The sequence below is a fragment of the Ovis aries genome, chromosome 1, assembly GCF_016772045.2.
Source record: "Ovis aries strain OAR_USU_Benz2616 breed Rambouillet chromosome 1, ARS-UI_Ramb_v3.0, whole genome shotgun sequence".
Taxonomy (NCBI): Eukaryota; Metazoa; Chordata; class Mammalia; order Artiodactyla; family Bovidae; genus Ovis; species Ovis aries.
The window spans coordinates 215,020,543-215,046,769 of NC_056054.1; the positions used below are offsets into that span (position 1 = coordinate 215,020,543).

General features: G+C 37.2%; 1 protein-coding gene across 1 annotated transcript in view; it reads left to right on the forward strand.

The window, feature by feature from the left end:
- Positions 1-8,554: 8,554 nt before the first annotated feature.
- Positions 8,555-26,227, forward strand: part of SPATA16 (spermatogenesis associated 16) — a 256,040-nt gene continuing 238,367 nt past the window's right edge. The window contains 4 exon segments of the mRNA XM_042243815.1: positions 8,555-8,637; positions 21,915-21,976; positions 21,979-21,999; positions 22,002-22,531. Of these exon segments, the coding sequence (XP_042099749.1) occupies positions 8,555-8,637; positions 21,915-21,976; positions 21,979-21,999; positions 22,002-22,531 (696 nt within the window).

Here is a 26,227-nt window from a genome sequence, read left to right on the forward strand (position 1 = left end):
TCCAAAGAGAAATAATTTTAAAGGCCATTCAGGAAAAATACCCTCTTCTTTTTCTTTGCCACAGTTTGAAATGGAAAATAACTACTTGTTACAGTATCTGCCCTAAATTCATAAAGTTGTTCATCTTTTGAGTAGTGAAACCAGTATGTTGGAAATTAATTACAACCTAAAGGAAAACAACAAATGAACATAAATAATAATTGTTATATACAGGACCTTAAAAAGGTCTCCAGGCATAAATCCATAGTTTCTTCCTAACAGCAGGACAGTTTTTTCTTTTTTTTTTTTTTTTTTTTTTTAGTTTTTTCTAATTAAGAAACACAATGACTAGAACCTCAAATCTCCACATAGAATTTGACTGCAGTTTCTTTTTCTTTGTTTTATGTGATGTATCAGTTGAAAATAGATGAATAGGTAGCCAAACCATGGAGGGTTATGGAAACAAAAGCTATACAAACCCCAAATGCTCAAGGGCTTTTAAATCCCTTTACATCAGGGAGCCCAGATTATTATCTCTCAACTAGTATAAAATATATTGAGTCATCTTCCTGGAAAGTGTCAGTCAAATTGTAACATTTTGCTCCTATGAAGAGCCTTGCTGAGTTTTTTTCAGGGATGTTAATAAAATAAAATACTATAGCAGTCTAGTTTAAAGATCACTGAAGTAGAGACTATAACTTATCACAGCTCTGGCTAGATTTCAAAATATACAAGGTGAAGAAGCATAAGTGAGGGGTCCAATAGAAAGACCATTTTCCTGTATAATTTTTTTAAAATCAGTGAGCAATAATAATAAAAATGATGAGAGCAATAGTATAACAGCATTTTTCAAGCACTTAGTGTTTACCAGGAAACCTTCTATTACTCTCTACAACAACCATGAGCTAGATATTATCATTAACCTTATTTTGTAAATTAGGAAACTGAGAGCACAATGGCCATTACTGATATCAAAATCATTCCAAATACTCCATGGGATGGGAAAAATAACTATGATGGCAAAGATTCAGCTTTACCTCTACATTTTAGAAAACCTGGAGGGGTAAGTTCATTTACATACTGTAAGAATTGATATAGATCGATATATACCTAAATATGTCTATTATGAAATTTTGAGGATTCATATATTTGAATCACTAATATTTCATAAATTTTAGGCAACTTTGAAAGGTAACTGATTTTATGCAGGATAAGCATGAGACTGTATCCTTTAATGTTAATGAATAGAAATTGAAGCTGAAGTCACACTGCAATCTAGAACTGCATGACAGGTGGAGAATTGATATGGTGTTGAGTAGATAATTTAAAGGGGAATATTTCAGACTAGTATTATCACTGAATAGAAATAAAAATTACCAGTAGAAACCAGAAGTTCTTGATTTCAATTTCTTTTTGTAGATGAATTAGTCATTCTGTTTAATTAAATAATATTTATTAAACTATAATAAATTATATGAGTAAATCATTAATAAATTAGTTATTATTAATAAATAAGAGTAATATAAATAATACAATTTATTAATTTAAGATTTACTTAAGTTGTACGTGTGCTTTTCAAGAGCAGGCATTAGTACATGGAGTCAAAGTTAAGACAGATTAAATTCCCTTTAACAGAGAAAGGGGACTTGTCTATAACTCTGTTTGAGCTGTTTTTTTAAAATGTAATTGAAAATATTGGTCTTGCTTTTCTTCAGGCACCTTTAGCTGTTACTTATTAGAATGATAGTTGCACATATTAGTTTAAAAGTTATTGGCACTCAACCTGAGCCTGTGTTTCTCTGCTAGAATAACTTTCCTTAGGAAATTCCAATTCTGGGTGTTCATCTGATTTCACATGCATGAATGCTTCAGTGCTCTCCTACCAGTTATCACTTAAATTCCTATTAGCCAGCATAACTCAAGCAGAAGAATTCAATGCTGTCTCTAAAGATCACCTAAGTTATAGTTTGAGAAGACATTGTATTGTCACCATCCTCTTCCAAAAACGCTGTGCATTTAACTTGTTAGAAATCAGCTCAAGTTTGTTAAGTTTGAACGAAGGTTTAAGGAGCAAAACTATGACTACCACTTCACACCTCTGTTCAATAGACATTTGGAAACCTAGGTTTAAGTTGTAGGAAAAAAAGAATGCAATACTACCATGGCCTCCACAATCAGCCCTCAGCATACATTCCCAAATGTAACATGTCTTTTCTACTTTAGGGAGGTGTATGTTTTGAGTGTCTATGTGATTCCTCCTCAGATGATGAGGATAATGTAGGCCTAGATGGCATTTCAATCTCCTTAAGTATTGGGGACAAAGCTTAATTAAAGACTCTCAAAAGTTCAGATCTCAGTTAATCCCCCCATATTTTATATTCACGAATATAGTTCACAGTGAAGAGAAAACATCATGTTAGACAGGAGAGCCATTACCAGACTGAGGGGCAAGACTTGAGATACATTACAAATCACAGCATCTATTCATTTAAACATTACAACCTGACTATGTACAGTTTCCCTTCAAATGTCGCCCATGCTTTCTTTCCTCAATTCCATGAATACAGAAAAGGAAGTATGATCTACAATTCACAGAAGCTCTATCTTCTCACACAGTTGCCATTTCTTCCCATTTTTCTCCCAGAGATTCTGCCTTTCACGGGCTTGCATGTTACTCTGCCTGTGTCACAGAATTTGTTCAACCAGTACCCACACGAAACTGGTCATTTGGTTTTGGTCTTATCTTCCAATAGTAGGTGACTACCAATGTTTTCCACTTATCACTCCATCTCCCTACTTGTCAGTATTTTTCATTCTTCCAAATCTTTCATATCTACAATATACTCTAAAGAATAATGAGATGGAGCTGGGTTATGGGCAGGGAGGAAAATGTAGTTTTAAAGTGTTCCTCAGGAGCCTGCCTCATTTCTTCTTCCTGGCTTGAAAATGCCTCTTCACTTTGGAACATGCATATCAGGAGATGTTGCCCTATGCTGGTATAGATGTTTTAAAGTGAAGGCTGAGGAAAGTTGATTCCATGAATTTTTGTAGCAGAATTCTGGAGTGAGCTCTTGAGGCCTCTTTTCTTTTAAAGTTAGAATGTGAGAATGCAGAGAGGGACTATTTGTACATACCAATCAGAGATAACTCAGTAATGATTTAAAATAGCCTCTTTGAGTAAATATTTAATAAAATTGAAGCTCTGGTTTTTTTTTATGCCTATTTCTCCAACTCAAGTAGTTACCCTTAAGAGGACAGAGGAAGAAACTCATCTTCATAGCAATCAAAATTGGCAGGGACCTTGTATCAGTTCCATTCTGGTCCTCCCTGGCCTCTATTGATACAGCCTTCTTTCCACTTTTTTCTTAGGATTGAGTGTGACTGAAGTATGATTGATCCTGAGGTCACTAATCTAATCATCAGGTCATTATCTTTACTAAGTAATATATCTACAGCTGCAGGGAGATTAAGTCATAAAAAGAATCAAGCCTGGAGGGATTTTTTTCCCCTTAACACAACTAAACTTTAAAAAGTTTTGATAATGAGAGCAAGCAACTTTTTCATGCCCAGTGCCATTTGTTCAGGCTCCTCAGTGCCTTCAGAAACACAGGCGGAGAATTTCTTCTCTCTCTTCACTCTACGCACCATACACACAGACCAATAATTTACAAACCACTCACATGAACTGCATTTCATTTGTGTGATTTTGTCCTCCTGGAGAGTTCTATAGAAAAACATCTTCTGATTTACCATCAGATTATTTCCATGACTTATAACTTATATTTTCAAACAATGCAGAGATTGTAGGTGGGGGAGAAGAGAGCATGTGTTTAGGAAAGTCTTACCTCTATTGCCTTGAACATATTAGAGATATTTTAAATTCCTAGCTAACTCTTATATCTCGATCACCTACAGGTGTGTTTCTATTGTCTATTTTTTCTTGTGATTTTTGATTTTTTTCTTGGTATTTGGGGGGCATACTTGGTAATTTTGTATTCAATGTTGAATATTTTGTATAGGAGGCTGTAGAAGATTCACATGATGTATCATCCTCTATAATGGATTCCTCCCTGCCTTCACTAAGCAGACAACACAGTTATTCATCTTAATTTAATCAGGAACTGCTATATGTTGAGGCTGGGCTGCAGGCCTGAAAATAGTTTATACCTAGGTCACTGTGGTTCCCAAGAGTTTCCAGCTGTATATCTGATGTTTCTTTAAGGCCATTTCTCCTGCAGGTCTCACAAGACTGTCAAAACTTTGCATTGCTTTTGAGAGGCCTTCTACTTAGGTCTTTAGCATCTTGCCCCTCCCCTTCCCATACCAAATTGGCAAATGTCCCCCAGATAAAAATGGCTGTAAAAGTCAGCTCATTTTGATGAAGTTGTACCGCATCTATTTTCCATTGCCTCCCATCTCTCCAGTACACTCAAACTGATGATTTGGTATTTAACCCTGCTTTTTCACTTGGTCTCAACAGAAATTCTGTCTGCTACCAACAAGTCCATGCCACCCATAATGCAGAAGTTATTATGTAACGGAATAATTTGAATGATATATTTTGTCTAGGTTCAAATTGTCAAAATAGTGATTTTAAAGTATCACTTTTTTTTAAGTTTGATATACATCAGAACTTTCCTCAAAGAAGGTTTTTTATTTCATGGTTCTCTTTTTCTGGGATCGACTAGGAAAATATTAGTCGATGATTAATATACAGTCAGTTTTCAAATATCACACAACTCTGTAAACCTGTCAGTTCAGTTAAGTTCAGTCGCTCAGTTGTGTCTGACTCTTTGTGACCCCATGAACCGCAGCACACCAGGCCTCCCTGTCCATCACCAACTCCTGGAGTCCACCCAAACCCATGTCCATTGAGTCGGTGATGCCATCCAACCATCTTATCCTCTTTCGTCCCCTTCTCCTCCTGCCCTCAATCTTTCCCAGCATCAGAGTCTTTTCCAATGAGTCAGCTCTTTGCATCAGGCGGCCAAAGTATTGGAGTTTCAGCTTCAACATCAGTCCTTCCAATGAACACCCAGGACCGATCTTTAGGATGGACTGGTTGGATCTCCTTGCAGTCCAAGCGACTCTCAAGAGTCTTCTCCAACACCACAGTTCAAAAGCATCAATTCTTCTGCACTCAGCTTTCTTTATAGTCCAACTCTCACATCCATACATGACCACTGGAAAAACCATAGCCTTGACCAGATGGACCTTTATTGATAAAGTAATGTCTCTGTTTTTTAATATGCTATCTAGGTTGGTCATAACCTTCCTTCCAAGGAGTGTCTTTTAATTTCATGGCTGCAATCACCATCTGCAGTGATTTTGGAGCCCAGAAAAATAAAGTCAGCTACTGTTTCCCCATCCATGAAGTGATGGGACCTGAGGCCATGATCTTCGTTTTCTGAATGTTGAGCTTTAAGCCAACTTTTTCACTCACCTCTATTACTTTCATCAAGAGGCTCTTTAGTTCTTCTTCACTTTCTGCCATAAGGGTTGTGTCATCTGCATATCTGAGGTTATTGATATTTCACCCAGCAATCTTGATTCTAGCTTGTGCTTCCCTCCAGCCCAGCGTTTCTCATGATGTGCTCTGTATATAAGTTAAATAAGTAGGGTGACAATATACAGCCTTGATGTACTCCTATTCCTATTTGGAACCAGTCTGTTGTTCCATGTCCAGTTCTAACTGTAAACCTGTAAATCCTCATTAAATGTAGTTGAAACATGATTGGACAGATTAAAAATGTATCTCTAAATTATTTGATATCTTCTCTATATTAACTCCAAAATTAATTTCTCATAGACAAATGCATTTCTGCAAAATAAGTATCGTAATTTATACTATAAAAAGATTCAGAAGAAACCTTCAAGTAATAATACCAAAAACTATACAAGTAAGAAATTACATTCTTCTTTTTCTTTACTTATTTTTGATCGGTGAAGAAGGGACAGTCTAAGTAGATGAGAAGAGAGGCCCAGGGGGCTCTCTTTGCTCATTTACCCTCTTTATATATCCCAGAGGAGGGTAGAGGGAAGCTGCCTATGCCTGGAAATGAGGCTAAGTGCTTCAAACCCGGGGACAGATGTAAGAGACGATATGTGCCTGGGCAACTTGAGCCAGAGGCAGAGGGGTTCTGAGGAGAATACATGATGCTTGTTGCTTTGTATGGGGAAGCACCGACAGTGAGTAGATCACAGGTTTGTAAACTGAGCATACTGGCTTCGAGAAGGGGAACAATGAAGTTGAATTAAATGAGTCATTTGTGCAAAAATAGCTTAAACAAATATATACAAGATCTAAGTAGTTCCATCGGAAAGTACTTCATACTTGTTTAGCCGTTTAGTCATGTTCTACTCTTTTGTGGCCCCATGAACTGCAGCCCTCCAGGCTCCTCTGTCCATGGGATTTCCCAGGCAAGAATACTGGAATAGGTTGCCATTTCCTTCTCCAGAGGATCTTCCTGGCCCAGGGATCAAACCCACATCTCTTGCTTGCAGGCAGATTCTTTACCACTGAGCCACAAGGGAAGCCACTTCATACTTATCTTTAGTAAAGTATAAAGCTAGAACTCTTGCAAAAAATCAGATAAGCTCTACTAGTTGGCTCAAATATATTTATGATGTAAAATGGATTGGCATGCATAGGAAGGCAGATAAACAGTTCATTTTCTAACCTCCCTCTCTCTCTTCTATGCCAGGTTCTATGGAAAGTACATATAACATTGTACCATTAATCCTTAGGCCAATCATATAGAAAATCTAATGCAGTAGTTTATCAAGTGTTAAAAATAACCTTTTAATGGGGAGGGAGGTGGGAGGGGGGTTCATGTTTGGGAACGCATGTAAGAATTAAAGATTTTTAAATTAAAAAAAAAAGTCTAAAAAAAAAATAACCTTTTATTTTTCAGTCTCTAAAGGAAAAGGCAACTTAGGGACTACTAAGCTAAAAAGCACTGTAAATGTATTAGAAAATATTAAATTGACAATAGTCATACTTCTGCTATATAACATGTTTTGAGATTAGGAGATTTCTGTGTTCACTCTCCACCTGGTTCCACCCTACTCCAGAATACAATTGACAGAGATTTATGATGATCTTAGGTGAAAATAAATATCCAGTTCAACCTCAGGGAAAATGATTTAGGAACAGTCTCATATTCTTGCCTCAGGTTCTCCTTGTGAGGTAAGAGTGGCAGATATTAATTATTCATGCATTACCCTTGGTGCACCCATTTTATGGATCATGCACTATTTGACTGGTTATATATGATTACAATGAAAGTAGATTAGCTATCTTGCTTGTGATGGATGTTCTCTCATTTTACCAGTTGCTCTCCAGGACACAAAATCCACAGGGAATAAATATCCTGAGATTCAATTTTTATGTAAATATTAGTTGCCAACTTGTTGAAACTGAAGAAAAATGATGTGTGTATGCATCTGTAAACAAAGTTTCACAATGTAAAGCAAAGCAAAGTATCAACTATTAAACATTATTAGTATGTTTTATAAATAAATTTATAATTTGTTCGTGGTATAATATATATGTACTATGTTTAAAACTGTAATAGCTACTGTTTGTAGAGAACAGATTATGTGCCAGATGATTAATCAGTTTCTAAAAAACATTGCTTTGTTAATCCTTCAGTCACCCCTATAAGGAATGAATTGGATGAAAAAACAAGATCCATCAAAGTAAAGTAACTTATTGAAAGTTTCTTCAGCAAAAAAAGAAAGATTTAGGATTTGAGCTCAGATCTCAAGTCTAAAACACAGGCCCTGATGCGGGGAGGGATTGGGGGCAGGAGAAGGGGACGACAGAGGATGAGATGGCTGGATGGCATCACCGACTCAATGGACATGAGTCTGAGTGAACTCTGGGAGTTGATGATGGACAGGGAGGCCTGGTGTGCTGCGATTCATGGGGTCACAAAGAGTCAGACACGACTGAGTAACTGAACTGAACTGAACTGAACTGAGGAAAGAGCCCAGTATTTTCACCTAATAGGAATTCAAGAAGTGTTGGTTGACTAATGGATGTAATGAATGCCTGAAAATAATCCATCCATATAAGCCTCTCTTTCAGGAACGTACGCATATAGACCTTCAAGTGTTTCTTAAGTATCAGCGCCTAATGCAGACTGTCTTCCTGTCAGACTGCTTCATCAGTGCCAGCCCAAGTACCAGTTTTACTGCATCCACATCCAGGATAAAAATGCGCTGGCTCAATGCCAGCATGGTCACCCAACCACTTGTATCAGACTCCACTGGAGTAGACTGAACTTGGACATGCTTACAGCACCAGCAAAGTAGCATTACCAAAAGAAAATAATTTTCTAGGAAAATCTAGCATGTTTTAATATTTCAAAAAAGTAATGATCATAACACTGAAACTTGTTGAACATTTTAAAAAATTATTTAACAGTTTGGCATTGTTTCTCTTAACACTTTTAATTTGGAGTGGTATGGAGTTGGAGTGGGAGAGTCAGAAGGTGGTGCATATACTGTAACCACGTTAACCCTTTGGACATTTTATATTTCTAGTACAGCCCTCCTCTGCTTATCAAACATGAAGATTCCCAAGATCACGCCTGACCCAGTAAATCAAAATTTGTTGGACCTGCAACCTAAGAGGCCTCAGAAGATTCTGATGTATATTAATGTATGATCTCCCATTAAACCGTAAACTCCTTGAGAATGGAGGTGATCTCTGCTTCAGCATTGCATCCCAGTGCTGACACAGGTCATGACACAGGGTAGTTGCTCAGTCAATCAGGAATGATTGCTGAATGAATGGAATTCTAAAGGTAGATTTTTAGATATCATTAGTGTATCCCACTCTTTCATTGTCTACTTTATGCCACAAGTTTTTGCTTCCAGCTGAGTACACTGTATTTTTAACAAACAAGTTTTGATTATGTTTAAAGTAATGTGAGGTACACCTGAAATCAGCACAACATTGTAAATCAACTATAGTCCAGTAGGATATAAAAATTAAAAATAATGTTGCTGTGATGGAACCTAGAATCAGACCCTTTAGACCAATTGCAAGTCCTGCTGTTACCACTAAACAGAGCTGTGCCCTCTCTGGCCCTCATCTCCAAAATATAGAAATTGGAATAGATGTACCCTATGATTCCCCTCAATTGCTAAAAAAAATCATTTTTCATGTTTAAAAACATTTGTTTTAAAATAATGCAGTATCTATTATTTAAATTTAAACATTTTAGTACACTTCTACTTAATTATTGTTTCTTGAAACTATAGGATTTACTTTTTTAAAAAAACACATAAAGTCAAAAAGCACAGGCTACACATGTTTGTATCAGATACTTCAGTAGTGACCAACCCTCTGTCTGAGCATTCTAATAACACTGAATCGTGAAAGCAAAAATGACCATGTAGCCATCATCACAGCTAAGATTCATGCACACAAGAATCATCAATGGATGCCATATCAAGAGAGGCAGTTTGATGAAGAACAGAAAAACTGCAGGTTTTAAGTGTCTCCACACAGACCGCTTGTAAGTTGTAACAGTGAAATTTTTCTCTGGAGAAACTAGATGACAGCTTGACCAGGTGATTAAAATTTTCATCACTGGACTTCCCTGGCGGTCCAGTGGTTAAGGAGCCAGCCACCTGCCAGTGCAGGAGACGCAGTTTTAATCCCTAGTCTGGGAAGATCCCACATCCCACTGGAGAACTAAGCCCGTGCCATGCCCCTCAACTACTGACCCTGCACTCTGGAGCCCTCACACCACAACTGCTGAAACTCGCACATCCTACAGACCATGGTCTGCAATAAGAGAAGATCCATAATCAGAAGCTTGCGCACCACAACGAAGATTAATTCCCACTCACCACAACTAGAGAAAGCCCATGCACAGCCATGAAGACCAAGTGCAGAAATAATAAGTAGATTAATTTTAAAAACTTAAAAAATATTCGCATCACCAAAGAAAGACAAGTGCATTGTGTGCTTCCAAACATGGGACCCTGAGAAAGAAGACATATCAGTTTGTGATATAATCTTCCTGGGGATGCTTTACCCAATTCTAAATATGCAGAAGTCTCTACCGAATCAAGGCAGAGTCTACTGAATTGCTGGTTCTTACTTTTAAAAAATGCCAACACTTTGGACAACAAAGAAAGGCTAAAGGAACTGGTTCAGAGTAAGACTAAAGAGATGTGACAACTACATGCAATACATTATCCTAGACTTGATCTTATACCGGAGGAAAAAGTACTAAAAAGAATGTTATGAAGACAGTTGACAAAACTGAAATAGGGACTATAGATTAGACAACAGCATAGTATCAATGTTAACAATCCTGGATTTCATAACTATATTGTGTTACATAAGTGAAATATCCTTGATTCTAAGAACTATGCACTGAAGTAACAAAGGGTAATGAGACATGATGCATGCAACCTACTCATAAATGACTCTGAAAAAAATGAATAATATAAATTTACATACATGAATGTGTGTCTCTATAGCTGTCTACACTACATACACACACACTGGAATTATAAATGTGGGCAAGATGTTTAAAATTGGTAAATCTGGGTTAAGGGCAATTGAGAGTTCTTAATGTTATTCTTACAACTTATCTATAAATTCACAATTATTTCCAAACAAGTTAATGGGTTCATTTAAAAAATACATTTGTCACCTCTGGGTGGATGTAACTTTAAAACATGTTTGAGACATTCTAACATGTATACTATCATGTGAATTGAATCGCCAGTCTATGTCTGACGCAGGATGTAGCATGCTTGGGGCTGGTGCATGGGGATGACCCAGAAGATGTTATGGGGAGGGAGGTGGGAGGGAGGTTCATGTTTGGGAATGCATGTAAGATTTAAAGATTTTAAAATTAAAAAAAATAAAAACTAAAAAAAAAAAAAAAAAAAAACATGTTTGAGAACAGTTAATAATTTAAAGGGTAAATAAAAGGATAAGAAATCTTTGTGGTTACTGTTCATTAATTGTGTGACTTTCTGCAAACAAAGCACTAAACTGTTCAATATATGCTTCTTCATTTGGAAATTGCAACTGGGATAACCATTTACCTTGTGTATTATGGTGGAGGCAGTGGAGTGAGGTAGAAAGAACCCTGAGAGTTGCAAGATATGATTGAAAGCACTGTTTTGCTGTGTGACCATGAGCAGGTCATTTCACCTGCATAAGATTTCATTGTTTTCATCAGATGAGAATATATTGAGACGCCTCTCCATCTCCACCCTTCTACAATTCTAAGTTATATTTTAAGAAATAAAATGTGAAAGTCTAAGAAGTAAGCACTATAGCAACAGAATTAAAGAGTTGGCCAAAGTTAGGGGAAAAAAATTTTTTTTCTTTATACATCTGTATAGTCTCAGCCTCTTAAGTAAATAGAAACTTGGATTACTTTTACAGACAGACAGTGCTATGTTTGCAAAGAAAGAGAACTTTCTCTCAGGATGCCAATGAATTTGCCAGGCTGATTGCATTTATGCTTCAAGAAGAAATGTAGCCAAAGGTCTCTGAAGTACGTTGAAGCATGACTTGCCTTACCCTCATATTCCTCCCACACCAAATGAGTTATTATTATTCTTTTTACAATCAAGTTAGATTAAGGATCTTAGAGAAGTACATTTGTATTCTTATGGACCACACTTGTAAAGATAGCAAGTTGTATCTTTATGACTTTCCCCAAAAGGTCTGATTTTTCTAATGCTTTTGGTTCTGAATGAGCCACACTTCATGTCAACAAAGAACCAGGGAAATTATTTATCCCCTAACAAAGACTAAAATAAAAGAGACCAGGGTAGGCACATCATAAATATTGTTGACTTAGAGAAGAAAACAATAAAAATAGAAGGAAATGAAAAGACAGAATCAGGATGCCACAGTGTCTAGAGAAACTCTCCATAGTGAAGTCAATTTGTAAAAGCTAGCTTATATTTAGGGGCCTGTGTGGTAAGTCGCTTAAGTTGTGTCCAACTCTTTGTGACCACCTGGACTATAGCCTGCCAGGCTCCTCTGTCCATGGGGTTCTGCAGGCAAGAATACTGGAGGCAAGGGTACTGCCATACCCTCCTCCAAGGGATCTTCCCAATCCAGGGATCAAACCTGCATCTCTTGTGTCTCCTGCACTGGCAGGTGGGTTCTTTACCACTAACGCCACCTGACTTTCAACTAACTGTCTAAGCTCCTGTAATATGGTACAGCAGGAAAAAAAGAACATAACTATGAATTTGTCGATAAATGTACTGTAAGATACAATCATCTGTTTGCCCAGTCAACAAATATTTATTGTGTACTCTGTGTCAGGCTCTGAATATGAGGCAGTGAATTAGGCATACAAGGTTCATTGTCTCAGGGAGCTTATATTCTGGTGTGAAACGGTAGATTCAAAACCAATACAGTATTGTAAAGTAAAATAAAAATAAATAAATAATGAAAAAAATAAGTGACACATATACATAGACTAATATATGTGACAATATATCTGTGATAAGTGGTATGGTGAGATTTAAAAGATATATGACTGGGCTAGACTAGGCTAAGTCACTTTATCGTGTCTGACTCTTTGCAACCCTATGGACTGTAGACTGCCAGGTTCTGTCCATGGGGTTCTCCGATACGACTGGGGGAATTACTTTTAATTAATTAGAGAAGATTTCTTTAGGAACAACCTTTAAGCTATAATCTGAATAATGTGAAAAACACAATGAAGAAAACGCTCATAGACCAACTACCGCAAAGGCTCCAAGGTGGGAATGAACTTGTTAAAACAGCAGAACAAAATAAAAGCCAAGTGGCTGAAACAAAGTAGACAAAGCAGGAAATGCATGATGAATTTTCAGGTATAAGAGGTTTTTATTCTGTTCTAGGTATTGTGGGCAGCCACTTAAAGATTTAACGCAAGAATATGGTGGGATCTGATTTTCATTTAGAAGAATGACTTGGCTGCTGTGTGTGAGAGAACAGTTTCAATAATCTAGGCAAGAAATTATGGGGTTGGAAAGCATCAGCATGGGTATTGATAGAGGTGGACCTTTGAAAGACAAAGTCAGTAGGACCTCATGATGGATTGGACAATAGAATTAAGTAAAAGAAGGGAAGGAAAGAAAACTCATAAGGTTCTGTTCTGACCAATGGATGTGGGGGCTTATACTGGAAGGGGGAAGACTGGGTGATGGGTAACTGAAGATGAGATTTAAGAGACTTGTTTTGGGCTTTTAAATTTTAAGATGTATATTAGGCAGTCCAAATAGAGGTGTCACACGGTGAGGTCTACAGTTTTGAATTCCTGGGAGTATTCTGATGGCTAGAGTTGTAACCCTGAGAGTTATGATGGTATTTGAAGCAACAGGATTGGACAAGATCACCTAACCAGACAATGCAGATGGAGGAAAAAAACAGCTCCAGCTGTTGGGTGTAACAGAAGAGGAAGGGCCAACCTCAGAGATCAAGAATGAGTGGTCAGTGAAGTAATAGGAAAATAAGAATTGCAAGGTGCCATAGAAGGGGAGATGATGATGTTCCACTAATGAGAGTGTCTTCAGTTAAGAATACTGCCAATAGGTCTGGCAGATGAGGTACTTGGCAACATGAAAGTCACTGATGACCTTTGTCAGAGCAGTCTTAATGGAGTAGGAAAGAGTGGAGTCTGCAGAGATTGGATTGGGGAAGAAAATTTGTGATGAAAAAGTGGAGACAGAGAATATAAAAACTCTTTTCAGTCCTTTTGCAGTGGAGGGGAGCAGCAGTATGGGATGGCAGCAGGAAGGAGATGTGAAGGCAAGAAAGTTTGCTTGCTTTTCCTTAAAGTGTTGCTAGATCTGTGTGCGCATTAGTGGATTAAGCAAGAGAGGAAGTGATGATTGCAGAAGCAAAGTGGTTGAGAGGTTTGGAGACACAGGATTGAGACAAAAGCATTTAACCTTTGAAAGAGTGGAGGCCGCATGTGCAATGAGCTCACTTCTTCTCTTATGTGCCATTACATCCATTATCTCATCTGATTCTCACATGATTCTCCTGAATCCAATCATTCCCATTTCTGGGGGAGGAAAATAATGTTTAGAGAGGTTGGATAATTTCTCCTAGAACACACAGTTTATAAATAATATATCTAGAATTCAATCTTTTTGTGCAACTCCAAACTGAATGCTCTTTCCACGGTGTAAAGCCATGAACAATGAAGATACCTTTCTAATGCTGTCTGATGCAACATAACAAATGTTCACAGTGTACCAGGTGCAATGAAACACAGTTGCTTTGATGCCATTATTACCATTTGGTGACTCTCTGATCAGCAAATGGTTTGTCAATTTAAAGTCTGGAATCCCCCACTCATATGGAAGTGTAGTGCCCACATTATTTTTTCAGAATTTAATGACTTCTGGAATAAAACGACCATACGTATACTTGCAATTAATGATCTTATTAAAAATGTCTAGTGCCTTTCTCAACAAATCTGCTTCATATACTTGTTAGCTGTAAATTGCCAATTAATTCTTTTTCCACTTAATAGGAAGTCCACCCAATAAAACAGTGATAAAATTGAATACCTTGTTACTAAATTTTGAAAAAAATGTTTTTTAAAGTAGAGAAAGTGTAAATCCCAATCAATGGTGGTGAAATGCAGAGGAATTTATTATCCTGTGGTTCAAAAGTCATGGAATTTGACATCAACTGTCCCAAGTTTAAGTTTTAGGTCTAAATTATCTTGGTGACCCCTCAAGTTGTTTAATCACTTGCTTTCCTCATTAGTAAAATAAGGGTAATAATATTTATGCAAAAAAGTTGTTGTGAGAAACAAATGGAATAATCCAGTGAGATAAACTTGTACACTGGGAGTACTTGTTGGCTGCTATTATTATTCAGATAACACTACACAGTATGTTTTATTTTGTGTTTCTTAATAAGTATCGTGAGGCCAATTCATTCTCCCTTCCGATAATGGTGAACTATTCCTTATGATTACGTGGATAAAAGAGAAGAAAAATTGCCTGTATAGGAACACCTCTCATTCTGCCTCTTCCAAAACCAAATCTCTTCAACTGCATCAGTCCCCTGTTCCCACAGAAGCATGTTTGTTATTGCTAGCATACCACTCACCTCACCTATGCGCTCCTTTCAAAGCGCAAAAGTGTGTTGAGGACCTATTAGGTTCCAGATTCTGAAGGCACTAAACATCAGGATTAAACTCTTCTCAATGTTATGCGGCAGCCTGGATGGGAAGAGAGTTTTGGGGAGAATGGATACATGTATATATATGGCTGAGACCCTTCACTGTCCATCTGAAACTATCACAACATTGTTAATCAGCTTCCCAGGTGCACTAGTGGTTCAAAACCTGCCTGCCAATGCAAGAGACACAGGAGACGTGGGTTCAGTCCCTGGGTTGGGAAGAGTCCCTGGAGGAGAACATGGCAATCCACTCCAGTATTTTTGCCTGGAGAATCCCAGGATGGAGGAGCCTGGTGGGCTCTAGTTCATAGGATTGCAAAGACTTGGATAGGACTGAAGTGACTTAGCGTGCACTGGAATGCAAAAGTAGGAAGTCAAGAAACACCTGGAGTAACAGGCAAATTTGGCCTTGGAATACAGAATGAAGCAGGACAAAGGCTAATAGAGTTCTGCCAAGAGAATGCACTGGTCATAGCAAACACCCTCCTCCAACAACACAAGAGAAGACTCTACACATGGACGTCACCAGATGGCCAACAGCAAAATCAGATTGATTATATTCTTTGCAGCCAAAGATGGAGAAGCTCTGTATAGTCAGCAAAAACAAGACCAGGAGCTGACTGTGGCTCAGATCATGAACTCCTTATTGCCAAATTCAGACTGAAACTGAAGAAAGTGGAGAAAACCACTAGACCATTCAGGTATGACCTAAATCAAATCCCTTATGACTATACAGTGGAAGTAGAAAATAGATTTAAGGGCCTAGATCTGATTGAGTACCTGATGAACTATGGATGGAGGTTTGTGACATTGTACAGGAGACAGGAATAAAGACAATCCCCAAGAAAAGGAAATGCAAAAAAAGCAAAATGGCTGTCTGAGGAGGCCTTCCAAATAGCTGTGAAAAGAAGAGAAGTGAAAAGCAAAGGAGAAAAGGAAAGATATGCCCATTTGAATGCAGTGTTCGAAAGAATAGCAAGGAGAGATAAGAAAGCCTTCCTCGGTGATCAATGCAAAGGAATAGAGGAAAACAACAGAATGGGAAAGACTAGAGATCTCTTCAAGAAAATTAGAGATACCAAGAGAACATTTCATGCAAAGATGGCTCAATAAAGGACAGAAATGGTATGGACCTAACAGAAGCAGACGATATTAAGAAGAGGTGGCAAGAATACACAGAAGAACTGTACAAAAAAGATCTTCATGATGTACTCTGCCGGGAGAAATATCAGTAACCTCAGATATGCAGATGACACCACCGTTATGGCAGAAAGTGAAAAAGAACTAAAGAGCCTCTTGATGAAAGTGAAAGAAGAGAATGAGAAAGTTGGCTTAAAGCTCAACATTCAGAAAACTAAGATCGTGGCATCTGGTCCCATCACTTCATGGCAAATAGATGGAGAAACAGTGTCAGACGTTTTTGGAGGGGGCTCCAAAATCACTGCAGATGGTGATTGCAGCCATGAAATTAAAAGACACTTACTCCTTGGAAGGAAAGTTATGACCAACTTAGATAGCATAAACTCAATGGACATGGGTTTGGGTAGACTCCGAGAGTTGGTGATGGACAGGGAGGCCTTGTGTGCTGTGGTTCATGGGGTTGCAAAGAATCGGACATGACTGAGCAAATGAACAGAACTGAACTCCAATACAAAATAAGTTAAAAAAGGGGGGGGGGATTGTGATGAATTCTTGCACCTTCAGCACTTCACAGTCTTGTTAGACAATGTCTGCTCTATGCCAAGTTATTTACCTATACATCCCTCTCCCCATCCTACACCCTCACCCCCATGCATTCTAGAATGCCGAGAATCCTGTCTTGGTCATCCTTGGTTTCCTTTATAACACATAGCATGTGACATTTCTCTTGGTAGGTGTCCAATAAATTATTATTGGATCAAAGAAACATTCTGTAGTGTGTTTTTTTAAAAATATCAAGGTGTACTAGTGGACTAACAAGCAAGATGCTTTTTCTTATAATGTCTCTCTTACATTTAACAGCAAGTTAAAATTAGATCCTTTCTTTTTTTTTTTAAAGAAAGAAAACCATAGCAACTGTGATGTTGAATGTTTCAGAGAGCAAATTTTTAAGTATTCTCTTTTTCTGAATTGCCCATGTTTAAGCTGCTGATTTCAATCAAAATGCTAATAAATAATTTGTCATACTAACAGCCATGTAAACCACTGATTGTATCTATGAAATGATAGAGAGTCTCCCATATAAGACAGAATGCTTAATGAAATGTTCTCAGAAAAAATGAATGTGTTGAAAATCCACTGAATAAATTTTCGACAGTTACCCTCTGGAAATGATTGAACATTAACCTTTGTTTCTAGTACCTGCATTTATTATAAAACCTTCAAGAGTGTTCTGTTTCATATCAATATTTTCTGGAGTTTTTAAAGACATGGCCTCTAAGAGGAAATCAATTTTACAGTCTTCTAAATGAAAGAATGGGTATTTTTTACAGAATGTTATCAGTGAATACTTCTTTGATATACATAATGATTATCTAATAGTTTTCTCTAAATGTATTTTTATTGAAGTAATGATTAAAATGTAACTCAGTGCCTTAGGAACACTGACTAATGTCATGTTAATCAACTTGAGTACTAAAAAAACACTGAAGAGGTTGATAGTTTAAATCTAGTTGGTAGATGATTCACTTGAACTATCAAAGAAGAAAATGTACTTTACCCAGGACCAAATTTAAAATGAAACCAAACAAAATGTAGGAAAACCACCTCAGAAACAACTCTTAGAAAGTTAAACCAAACCTTTAAAAAATCTAATTTACTTCCCTTAAAATTTTTAAATTAGTCTTTGATTCACAGAATCCATACTGATCAATATCTATTGAATGTCTGCTCTATGAAAAGCACTGAACTAATGTCAAGATAAACAGATTTCTATTTTTAGGGGGCTTGGTGGAAGAAATAAGTCATTCACATATAACCATAATGTGGAAAATAGGACTGTAAATGCTGTCGTTATTCTGAGGAGGGAGAGATGGAAAACTTCTGGCTAGGTTTGGACAGGTAGAATGAGATGAGAACAGGGAAATGGAGAATTCTTAGCAGACAGACTGAAAACAAGTATCTTTTTTGGTAGTAACAAGAAGTTCAGCTTGACTACAGAGCAGTTTGCAGAAGGTGTGCTAAATAAGTCTGGTAACACACATTGAGCTAGCTGGTAAAAGGCCTTAAATTCCAGATTATTTAAATGGTGTTGTATATTTTTTAACAAAAAGCTGTAAGTGAACAGTTTCATAACACTTTTGTAGACATGCAACAATTTTTAGAAAGAATTGGCTCTAAATCTGAAGCTGAAATCACCTGATTTAGAACAACACTGAAAGATATTGGTTGAGTTTGGCCATACTTTTTCAGCCTGTACATAGAGGTCACTTTTAGACATTAGGATATTTATTCTTGGTTTTTGTGGGGACCTGAATTATGTGTTTCTTGGACAAATTTGGGATATTTACTCTTTCAGATGTTTGAAAATGTCACAAATATTTTCCCTTGATTGCTGTATATGCCATGTACATTTCTTCCTCCTCTGTTGTTGTTTGGGGCCTCCTTGGTGGCTCAGATGGTAAAGCGTCTGCCTGCAATGCAGGAGACCCAGGGTTCGATCCCTGGGTTGGGAAGGTCCCCTGAAGAAGGAAATGGCAGCTCACTCCAGTACTCTTGCCTGGAAAATTCCATGGACAGAGGAGCCTGGTAGGCTACAGTGCATGGGATCACAAAGAGTCAGACACGTCTGAGTGACTTCACGTTCTTTTCTTTCTTTCTTTCTATTGTTGTTTCTTGCAAAAAACTGCATTGAAGAACAAAACTGTGATCTGTATAGAGACATTAAAGGACTGATGAAGAAATACTCAGAAGCCTGTTTCTTGAAAAAACAATTAACTTTCTTGCAAAGTAAAAAGGTGCATAGTTGGGTTGGGGGTGCAGACAACTGACAGGAAGACTGGAGTAGGGGAATTTGAAGGAAAAGAGGTGGAAGGAGAGAGGGAAGGAGGGAGAAAGAGAGAACAATTACCTCTTACAAGAAGTGGTTGTAAAGATAAGTTTATGTATTCAAGAGGTGAAGTAAATGCAGAAGAGAGAGGTAATGCTGCTGTAGACACTAAAAATTACTAGCCACAACCAACTACAGATAATCCCACATATTTTAGCTACTATGCTTGAAGTAGAGAGAGTTTAGAAAAGATACCCAGGAGATACTATGAACATCTTTAAATAGCTTAAAATTTGAAATAGCCCATGCTGCTGCTGCTGCTGCTAAGTCGCTTCAGTCATGTCCAACTCTGTGTGACTCCATAGATGGCAGCCCACCAGGCTTCCCCATCCCTGGGATTCTCCAGGCAAGAACACTGGAGTGGGTTGCCATTTCCTTCTCCAATGCATGAAAGTGAAAAGTGAAATATTTCCTGTTTATATATTTGAAGCTGATTGTAAGAATGAATATGAATCAGAGATCCTTAAAATCAGGTATTTTGAGCTTTAAACAAGTTTTAAGAGCATCACATCTCTTTTGCATTGCAGATAGTACTGGACAAGAGGGGAACACAAATATAATTTCTATAGTATTGGTAAGAAACAAGCTGAGTTTGGAACTTAGCCACCTTGTGGTATATAAATCCTACTCAAAATTTTATAAAACCCTTAAAAACTAATATAATGTATGTATGTCGTTAGAGTTTTACTACTTCCATGTCTATAGCTTTACTCCTGAAAAAAAGCTTATTGGTACAGATGTATATCTTGAGTCTTCATCCACTGGAGATCTTAATTCAAGGACTGAAGCTAACTTTTCTCAAACCAAAACGTATGTGGCATAAAAGAGCAAATAAAGATAGAGTGATGGTAAGGAGTTTTTCCCTCTCTACCCTGAGTAGCTACATTAGTGATCCAAAAGATATACTGGATACCAGCAATGAAATCAAGAGAGGAAAAGAAAACAGGGCCTTTCCTGAATGCAGTTATGCTGTGATGATGGGTCTAATGATGCTCAGCCATAACTATCTCTTTCAATACTGAGTATAACACAGACTGGCAAAATTTTTAATCTTTTAGGCGTTTTCCCCCACATAGACACAATGTACTAATAAATCAGTGCAAATCACTGGGGAAATATTTTTCTAGTGTTTAACTTCTGCAAATTAACATTCAAGATAGCTGGTATTAGAATTATTTGAAATTCAGTCTTTCCTATAAGATAATACAGATCATCACAGTAGATGTTTTGATGTGTCCAATTTTGACCTGAACCATTTCTGATGACCCAAGTTCAGTGTGGTAGGGAGGCGGAAAGTGCCTCGAAGGTTACAGTCATATATACAGTTTTGTATCTTCCTACGCTTTGCCAAGAATTACTGTTGTTAAACTTCTGGATCATTTTAAAGGTTTTCTGGGGCATATCTGTCTTTCAAGCAAACAAATGAAAATAATCAACATCAATCAACATCTTATGATTAACAAAATCATAAGATTTGAGAAGCTAGTCAAGACTTTCTCTTGAGTCAGGCAATGACATTGTAGCAGCTGAAAATAAGCAAGAGTGTTAGCTTTTATTTCATTATTATCTTATCATATTTGGCTCTTCTTCCTTACATTTTCTCTTCTCTTTGTGTTCTGAGTCTCCTATTAGGTATCCTAAACAACAGCATGCCTTAGAGGAAGTACTCCAAATCAGGAGTTAGTGACTGGAAGTAGCGATCCAGGAAGGAAATAGCGATCCAGGTTCCCCCAATGACCAACAGCATGACTCATATAAAGCAACTTAATATTTCTGTCCCTTAGTTTCCTTGAAAAAATTTGTTCCTTATTCCTATTTATCCTACAGAATTATTTCCAGAACAGGATACAATAGGTGAAAGAGTCTTAAAAATAAGTACCAACCAAACTATACCATAACTAGTTTAACTCATTTTATATTTTGAAACTAATCTAGAAGCAGAAATAGTATGCAGAAATCTTTGAATCAAATAACGGTTAGTTATAGTTTTGAACATCTGTAATTTAAGAATATATCTCATCTTCATATACTATGATGCCTGATATCATTGCTACCAAAATATGAATACAGTAGACTCAAGTTGAATCTGTGGCTCCTTGAGATGAGAGGGTGAATGCCAGGTTCTTCTGCTTTCAAGTTCATGCCAAATAAGAGTTACCTTTAAAGCTGTTTAAACTTGAGATTCCCATTAATAAGAGGAGAAATAAACTGAGGAAACATCGTGCTCATAACAGTTTCTGGAAGCCTTTCAGAGGAGGCAGCTGTGGTTTCTTTCGACTCCTAAGTCTATTATGCAGGTTAGCAGTATATTTTATAATGAGTTCTAGACCACCTGCCTTCCTGAGGAAATTAAGATCAAGATATATTTTTTTAGGTCTTTTTTTTTCCTCAGTGGTTATGTATAAGATTTTCCTATTCAATGAGTTTGAGCACCCCATAAAAATATTCATTCAGTGTTGTTCAGCTATAGATGATTATTTTTAAAGACACTGTCTAAATGTGTTTTCAATGAATTCTTGGGGAATTTTGAGACTAAAACATATACTTCTCTAGTAAAACAGTCAGCAGATGATGTCTATACAGTTTTAGTTTAAGATGATGAATACCTACAATGAATTAAACAGCAATTTCAATGAAGTTAACTATATAGTCTGACTAAAACTACTGGAATTTCAAATTTTCGTTTTAATTATTTTTCTTATTCTCACCCCTTTACAGGTGTTTTAAGGGGCAATCAGTGGATTCAGGAAGCAGTAGGAGCTTGGAGAATACAATAAATAAGATCTTGTTCCAAAGATAAATACAGCAACAAAATGTCCACTTTAGCAAACCCACCCAGCATCCTGGAAATGCCACAAGAGATTAAGAAAAGCTGTGGAGACAAACAGGTAGAAATCACAGTTGAAAGAATAAAAGTGGCAAAGAGTCTCAAAGAAAAACAAAGCAATGATTTAGAGAAAGTGGCCTTTAAACGGAAGGCAGAAGGTGACGAAAAGCCAGCTGGAAAGAAAGAGGCAAAGATAATAGAACTTGACAGTCTGTTGATCACCATGCCCCTGCCGCATATACCCTTAAAGAATATCATGGATGTGGAGGTGAAGTTGGTCTACGTTGATGAAGAGAACGTGAGCTATGAGTTTGTAGAATCCTACCCATCCACTGGGAATCAGCCAATATGCCGAGCTGCTGAAACAGTGGACCCTTTGCGTGGACCTAATTTCAGCGTTCTGCCTCAGATTGACAAATGGCTTCAGGTAGCCTTAAAGGATGCCAGTTCTTGCTACAGACAGAAGAAATATGCGGTGGCAGCAGGGCAGTTCAGAACAGCACTGGAGGTATGGGGTAAGAGAAAACAGATTGGTGATAGTAAGCTGTGAAAGGGAAAGTTGCGATCACTGTGAGCCACTCTGATCATGCTGTAATGAAAATACAGTACGAAAATATTGAATACCAGGACTTCTTAGTCCTCAGTTTATACCAATACAATATGCCTGCAAATTAATATGCTTGTGGACACTCGACATATAGAAATCAGCCCCAAAGCATATTTCATGCTTTTTCCCTAACAAACACTGCAGTGAATAGTAACATATATTAAAATGCAGTTGGTTTTGCAATTTCAATGTACACCTATAAAAGCCTTAAAGTTTCAATACAGTAGTAGTGGGTAGAATATAGATTCCCTAGAAATAGGCAGTTAATGAGGATACATATTATCCCCTTTTGATATGTAGTCTTCATGATTAAACATAACCATCTTACTTTTAGCATGGGCTGATAATTTATGCGTAATACTGATTGAAAACCAAATAACCATTTCACCTTACCATCAAATTTCCCTTCCCCTCCTAGTGAGCTTTATGAATAATTATTTTTCTCTCTGTAAGCAGGTAAGTTGATCAATATTTTGGCATAAAGATTTAGCCCATGGGCTAATAGATGTAAGAATAAAACACAAAAAAAGGTCACAGGAAGAAATGCACCATCTCGTGACTCACTGAACTTATAAAAGGACCAAAGTATGCAGCTAGAACTCCTATTGGCTTGGCAATATTGGTGACTGCATATTTTAAAAAAATTTCAATGCATTTTATATATGTCTGGTGGCCACTGGAGATATCAAAAATGAGTTAAGACATGGTAGCTTCCCTCTAACAGTCTATGAGGGAGACAAACCAGTAAATAGTTAAATGGAAATGGTATTAAGGCATGACTCTTCCACCATGGAACCAGGGCCATGTGCAGGAGTCAAATGTGAGATTTTGTGATGAAGATTTAAAGAGTAAAGTGTTACTTCCAGTCTTAGTCACAGGTTAAAAATGACTACATCTACAATGAGTTATTAATGAACAATAGAAGAAAATGTGTCCCTAAATATTGAAAAACAAACCCTAGGCACAAAAAAGAAGGCCCAAAGAGACATGAAGTGATGAGGTAGCATACAAACAGATGCATCTATAGGTACTTCTGTCCTTATTAAGGGTCATTTACACAAGTCAAGAGTGGTGCACTTTGTAAACTTCTGAGCTGTGTAAAAAGTGCCCCAAATTATTTTCAAAGCACTGAGAACCTTCTGCTGTTCTTTGAGCTAAAGACCAGAAGCTATTGACTATGGAAAGGAAGCTAAGTGTAGACTCCAGGAAGAATCATGGGCACTTCTGCTAGGACTATTTTCAGCTGAAAATTTTGGGGGGGGAAGGACAGGGTTAAAGGTGCAATTCTATTATTGCAGGTTTACAAATGTAATTTTATCCTTTCCAGATAGAGGGAAAGAATTATTTTGGCAATGGGGGATAAAAGGCATAGAATAAGAAAAAACATAAACTTCAAATTAAGTCTAGTTAGAAAAGCAAAAGGTATTTGCATTAACTAGAAGAAAATATCGATTTTTTCCATAAATCCCAGTGTTCAAAATTGTAAAATTTGAATTCGGTTTTAATGACCCCAAGATGTGTAATTGTACTGGAATATGCTTAAGTGTTTTGACTCTGTTGTGCACATTCTCTGTCTGTCTTTCCCTCTCTCTTACTGCTCCCCAACCCCCTCTCTCAAGGGTTTTTAGGAAAGTGTTGGATGCTGACACTAATTACTGGTAATTAACAAAGGTAATTATTTTGAGACCAAAACTTAGCTTAGACATCTGGCCTAGCTTTTGTCTAATTATCCTGGGAGTTAACTTTTGAAATCTTACCTAGAATGTCTCTTAATAAACCAAAGTTACTAGGAATAGAAAAGATATTTAACCTTTTTAACTCTCCTCGCCTGAATTTAACTCCTATTGAATTTAATTGCTTCCATACTGAGTATTCTCAGGTATTACTTAATGCATCTATTGCTTTTCCTTAGGTCCTACCATGACTAAGATAGGATGAATGACAGAGACCAAGGCATAATGATAAGGATCACACCTAAAAGATAGATGCATCAATGAATATTTCAGTGTGTGAAGTTAGAATTAGGTTTGGCTGCAAATAACAAAAACCCAAAATACCCATGTCAAAAGCAAGAGAGTTGTTGTTTATTTTCACATAAATGTTAGGTAGTCAAGGACTGGTACAGTATGATCATCAGGTACCAGATTCTATTTTGTTCCTAAAGATGTGGCTGTGACCTCAGGATCCAAAATGACAGCTCCTGTTGGTTTTATCACGCCCACCTTCTAACCAGCCAGGAAAGGGCAAAAGGAAGGAAAGAGTCACATTGTGTCCTTCTAAGCACACTTCAAGGGAAGTTGCACACACCATTTCCATTTTTTTATATTGACACAAATTTGGTCATGTGGCTGCACAGACCTACAAGAAATGCTGAAAAATACAGTTTTGATTCCCAATGGCCCTAACATTCAGGGGTCCTATTACTGATAAAGAAGGGGAGACTGGACATGGCTGTTGAAGGATAACTAGCAACTCTCCTGTGATTACTATATGGGCGGGGAGGGCACTGTGAGGTATACAAAATGATTGGCATCTGAGTGGTACAGGTACAGAGTCAGGCTGTAGAAATACACCGAAGGCTGCTTGTGGTTGAAGGTATGACCATGAAAAGAAAAAGTAAAAACTGGGGAAAGGCACTAGAAATTTGTGGCTATTAATAGACACAGTAATTTCCAACTCATCTAATAAATCCATTAGGAATGTTCTACTTCTATGTTAGTTTCCCTGTGCTTTTGACAAAATCTTAACTCCTTTTGTTTTTATAACATGGTAACTAGACAAGTAAATTCATGGTATTTTTATAAAGAATAAGATAAAATGATATGCAGCGATTCAGAAGATAACAGTTTAGCTTCCAAAAAGCAGCCGACTTTAATCTTTCAGGATTTCAGAACATAGGAGGCATTTATTTAAATGTGCTTGATGAAACTAATTCTGTGACTAGCTCTCAATCTTTGCTAAAATCAGTCATATTTGCTCCTGTGTTTGAAATCACAGCAGAAAACATACCAGATGGGCAAAAGGTATAAACTGAAAGATAAAAAACATACATTCATGTGAAATCACAGTTTTATGCCTAGATGCTATTACCTATAATTTTTAAAGAACAACTGTATAAATTCCCCCTCTATTAAAATGTTACAGATTCTATTAAAAAATAAAGACATTGGCCTCATAGACCAATGAGGCACATTAGGCAATACACACTATTTCCAATAAATTGCTTGTTGTTCAGTTGCTAAGTCATGTCCGACTCTTTGTGACTCCATAGACTGCGGCACTAAGCACAGCACACAGCCTGCAGCACGCCAGGCTTTCCTTTCCTTCACTGTCTCCTGGAGTTTGCTAAAATTCATGTCCATTGAGTTGGTGATGCTGTATAACCATCCAGTGAACTTCTTGGCTGTCAATAAAAAGTTAGAAGAGATTAATTCATAAACATTCTAGTTGAATTTTTTATTAGCAAACACCTTAAGGGTTTTGCTAATAGGAAAACTTAAAGATCTGGGAATGTACTAATCACATTTTTGTCATTTATAAGAAAAGCACTCAAATTATGAAGTTTAATAATTTTGTGGTATGCAACCTAAACAATGC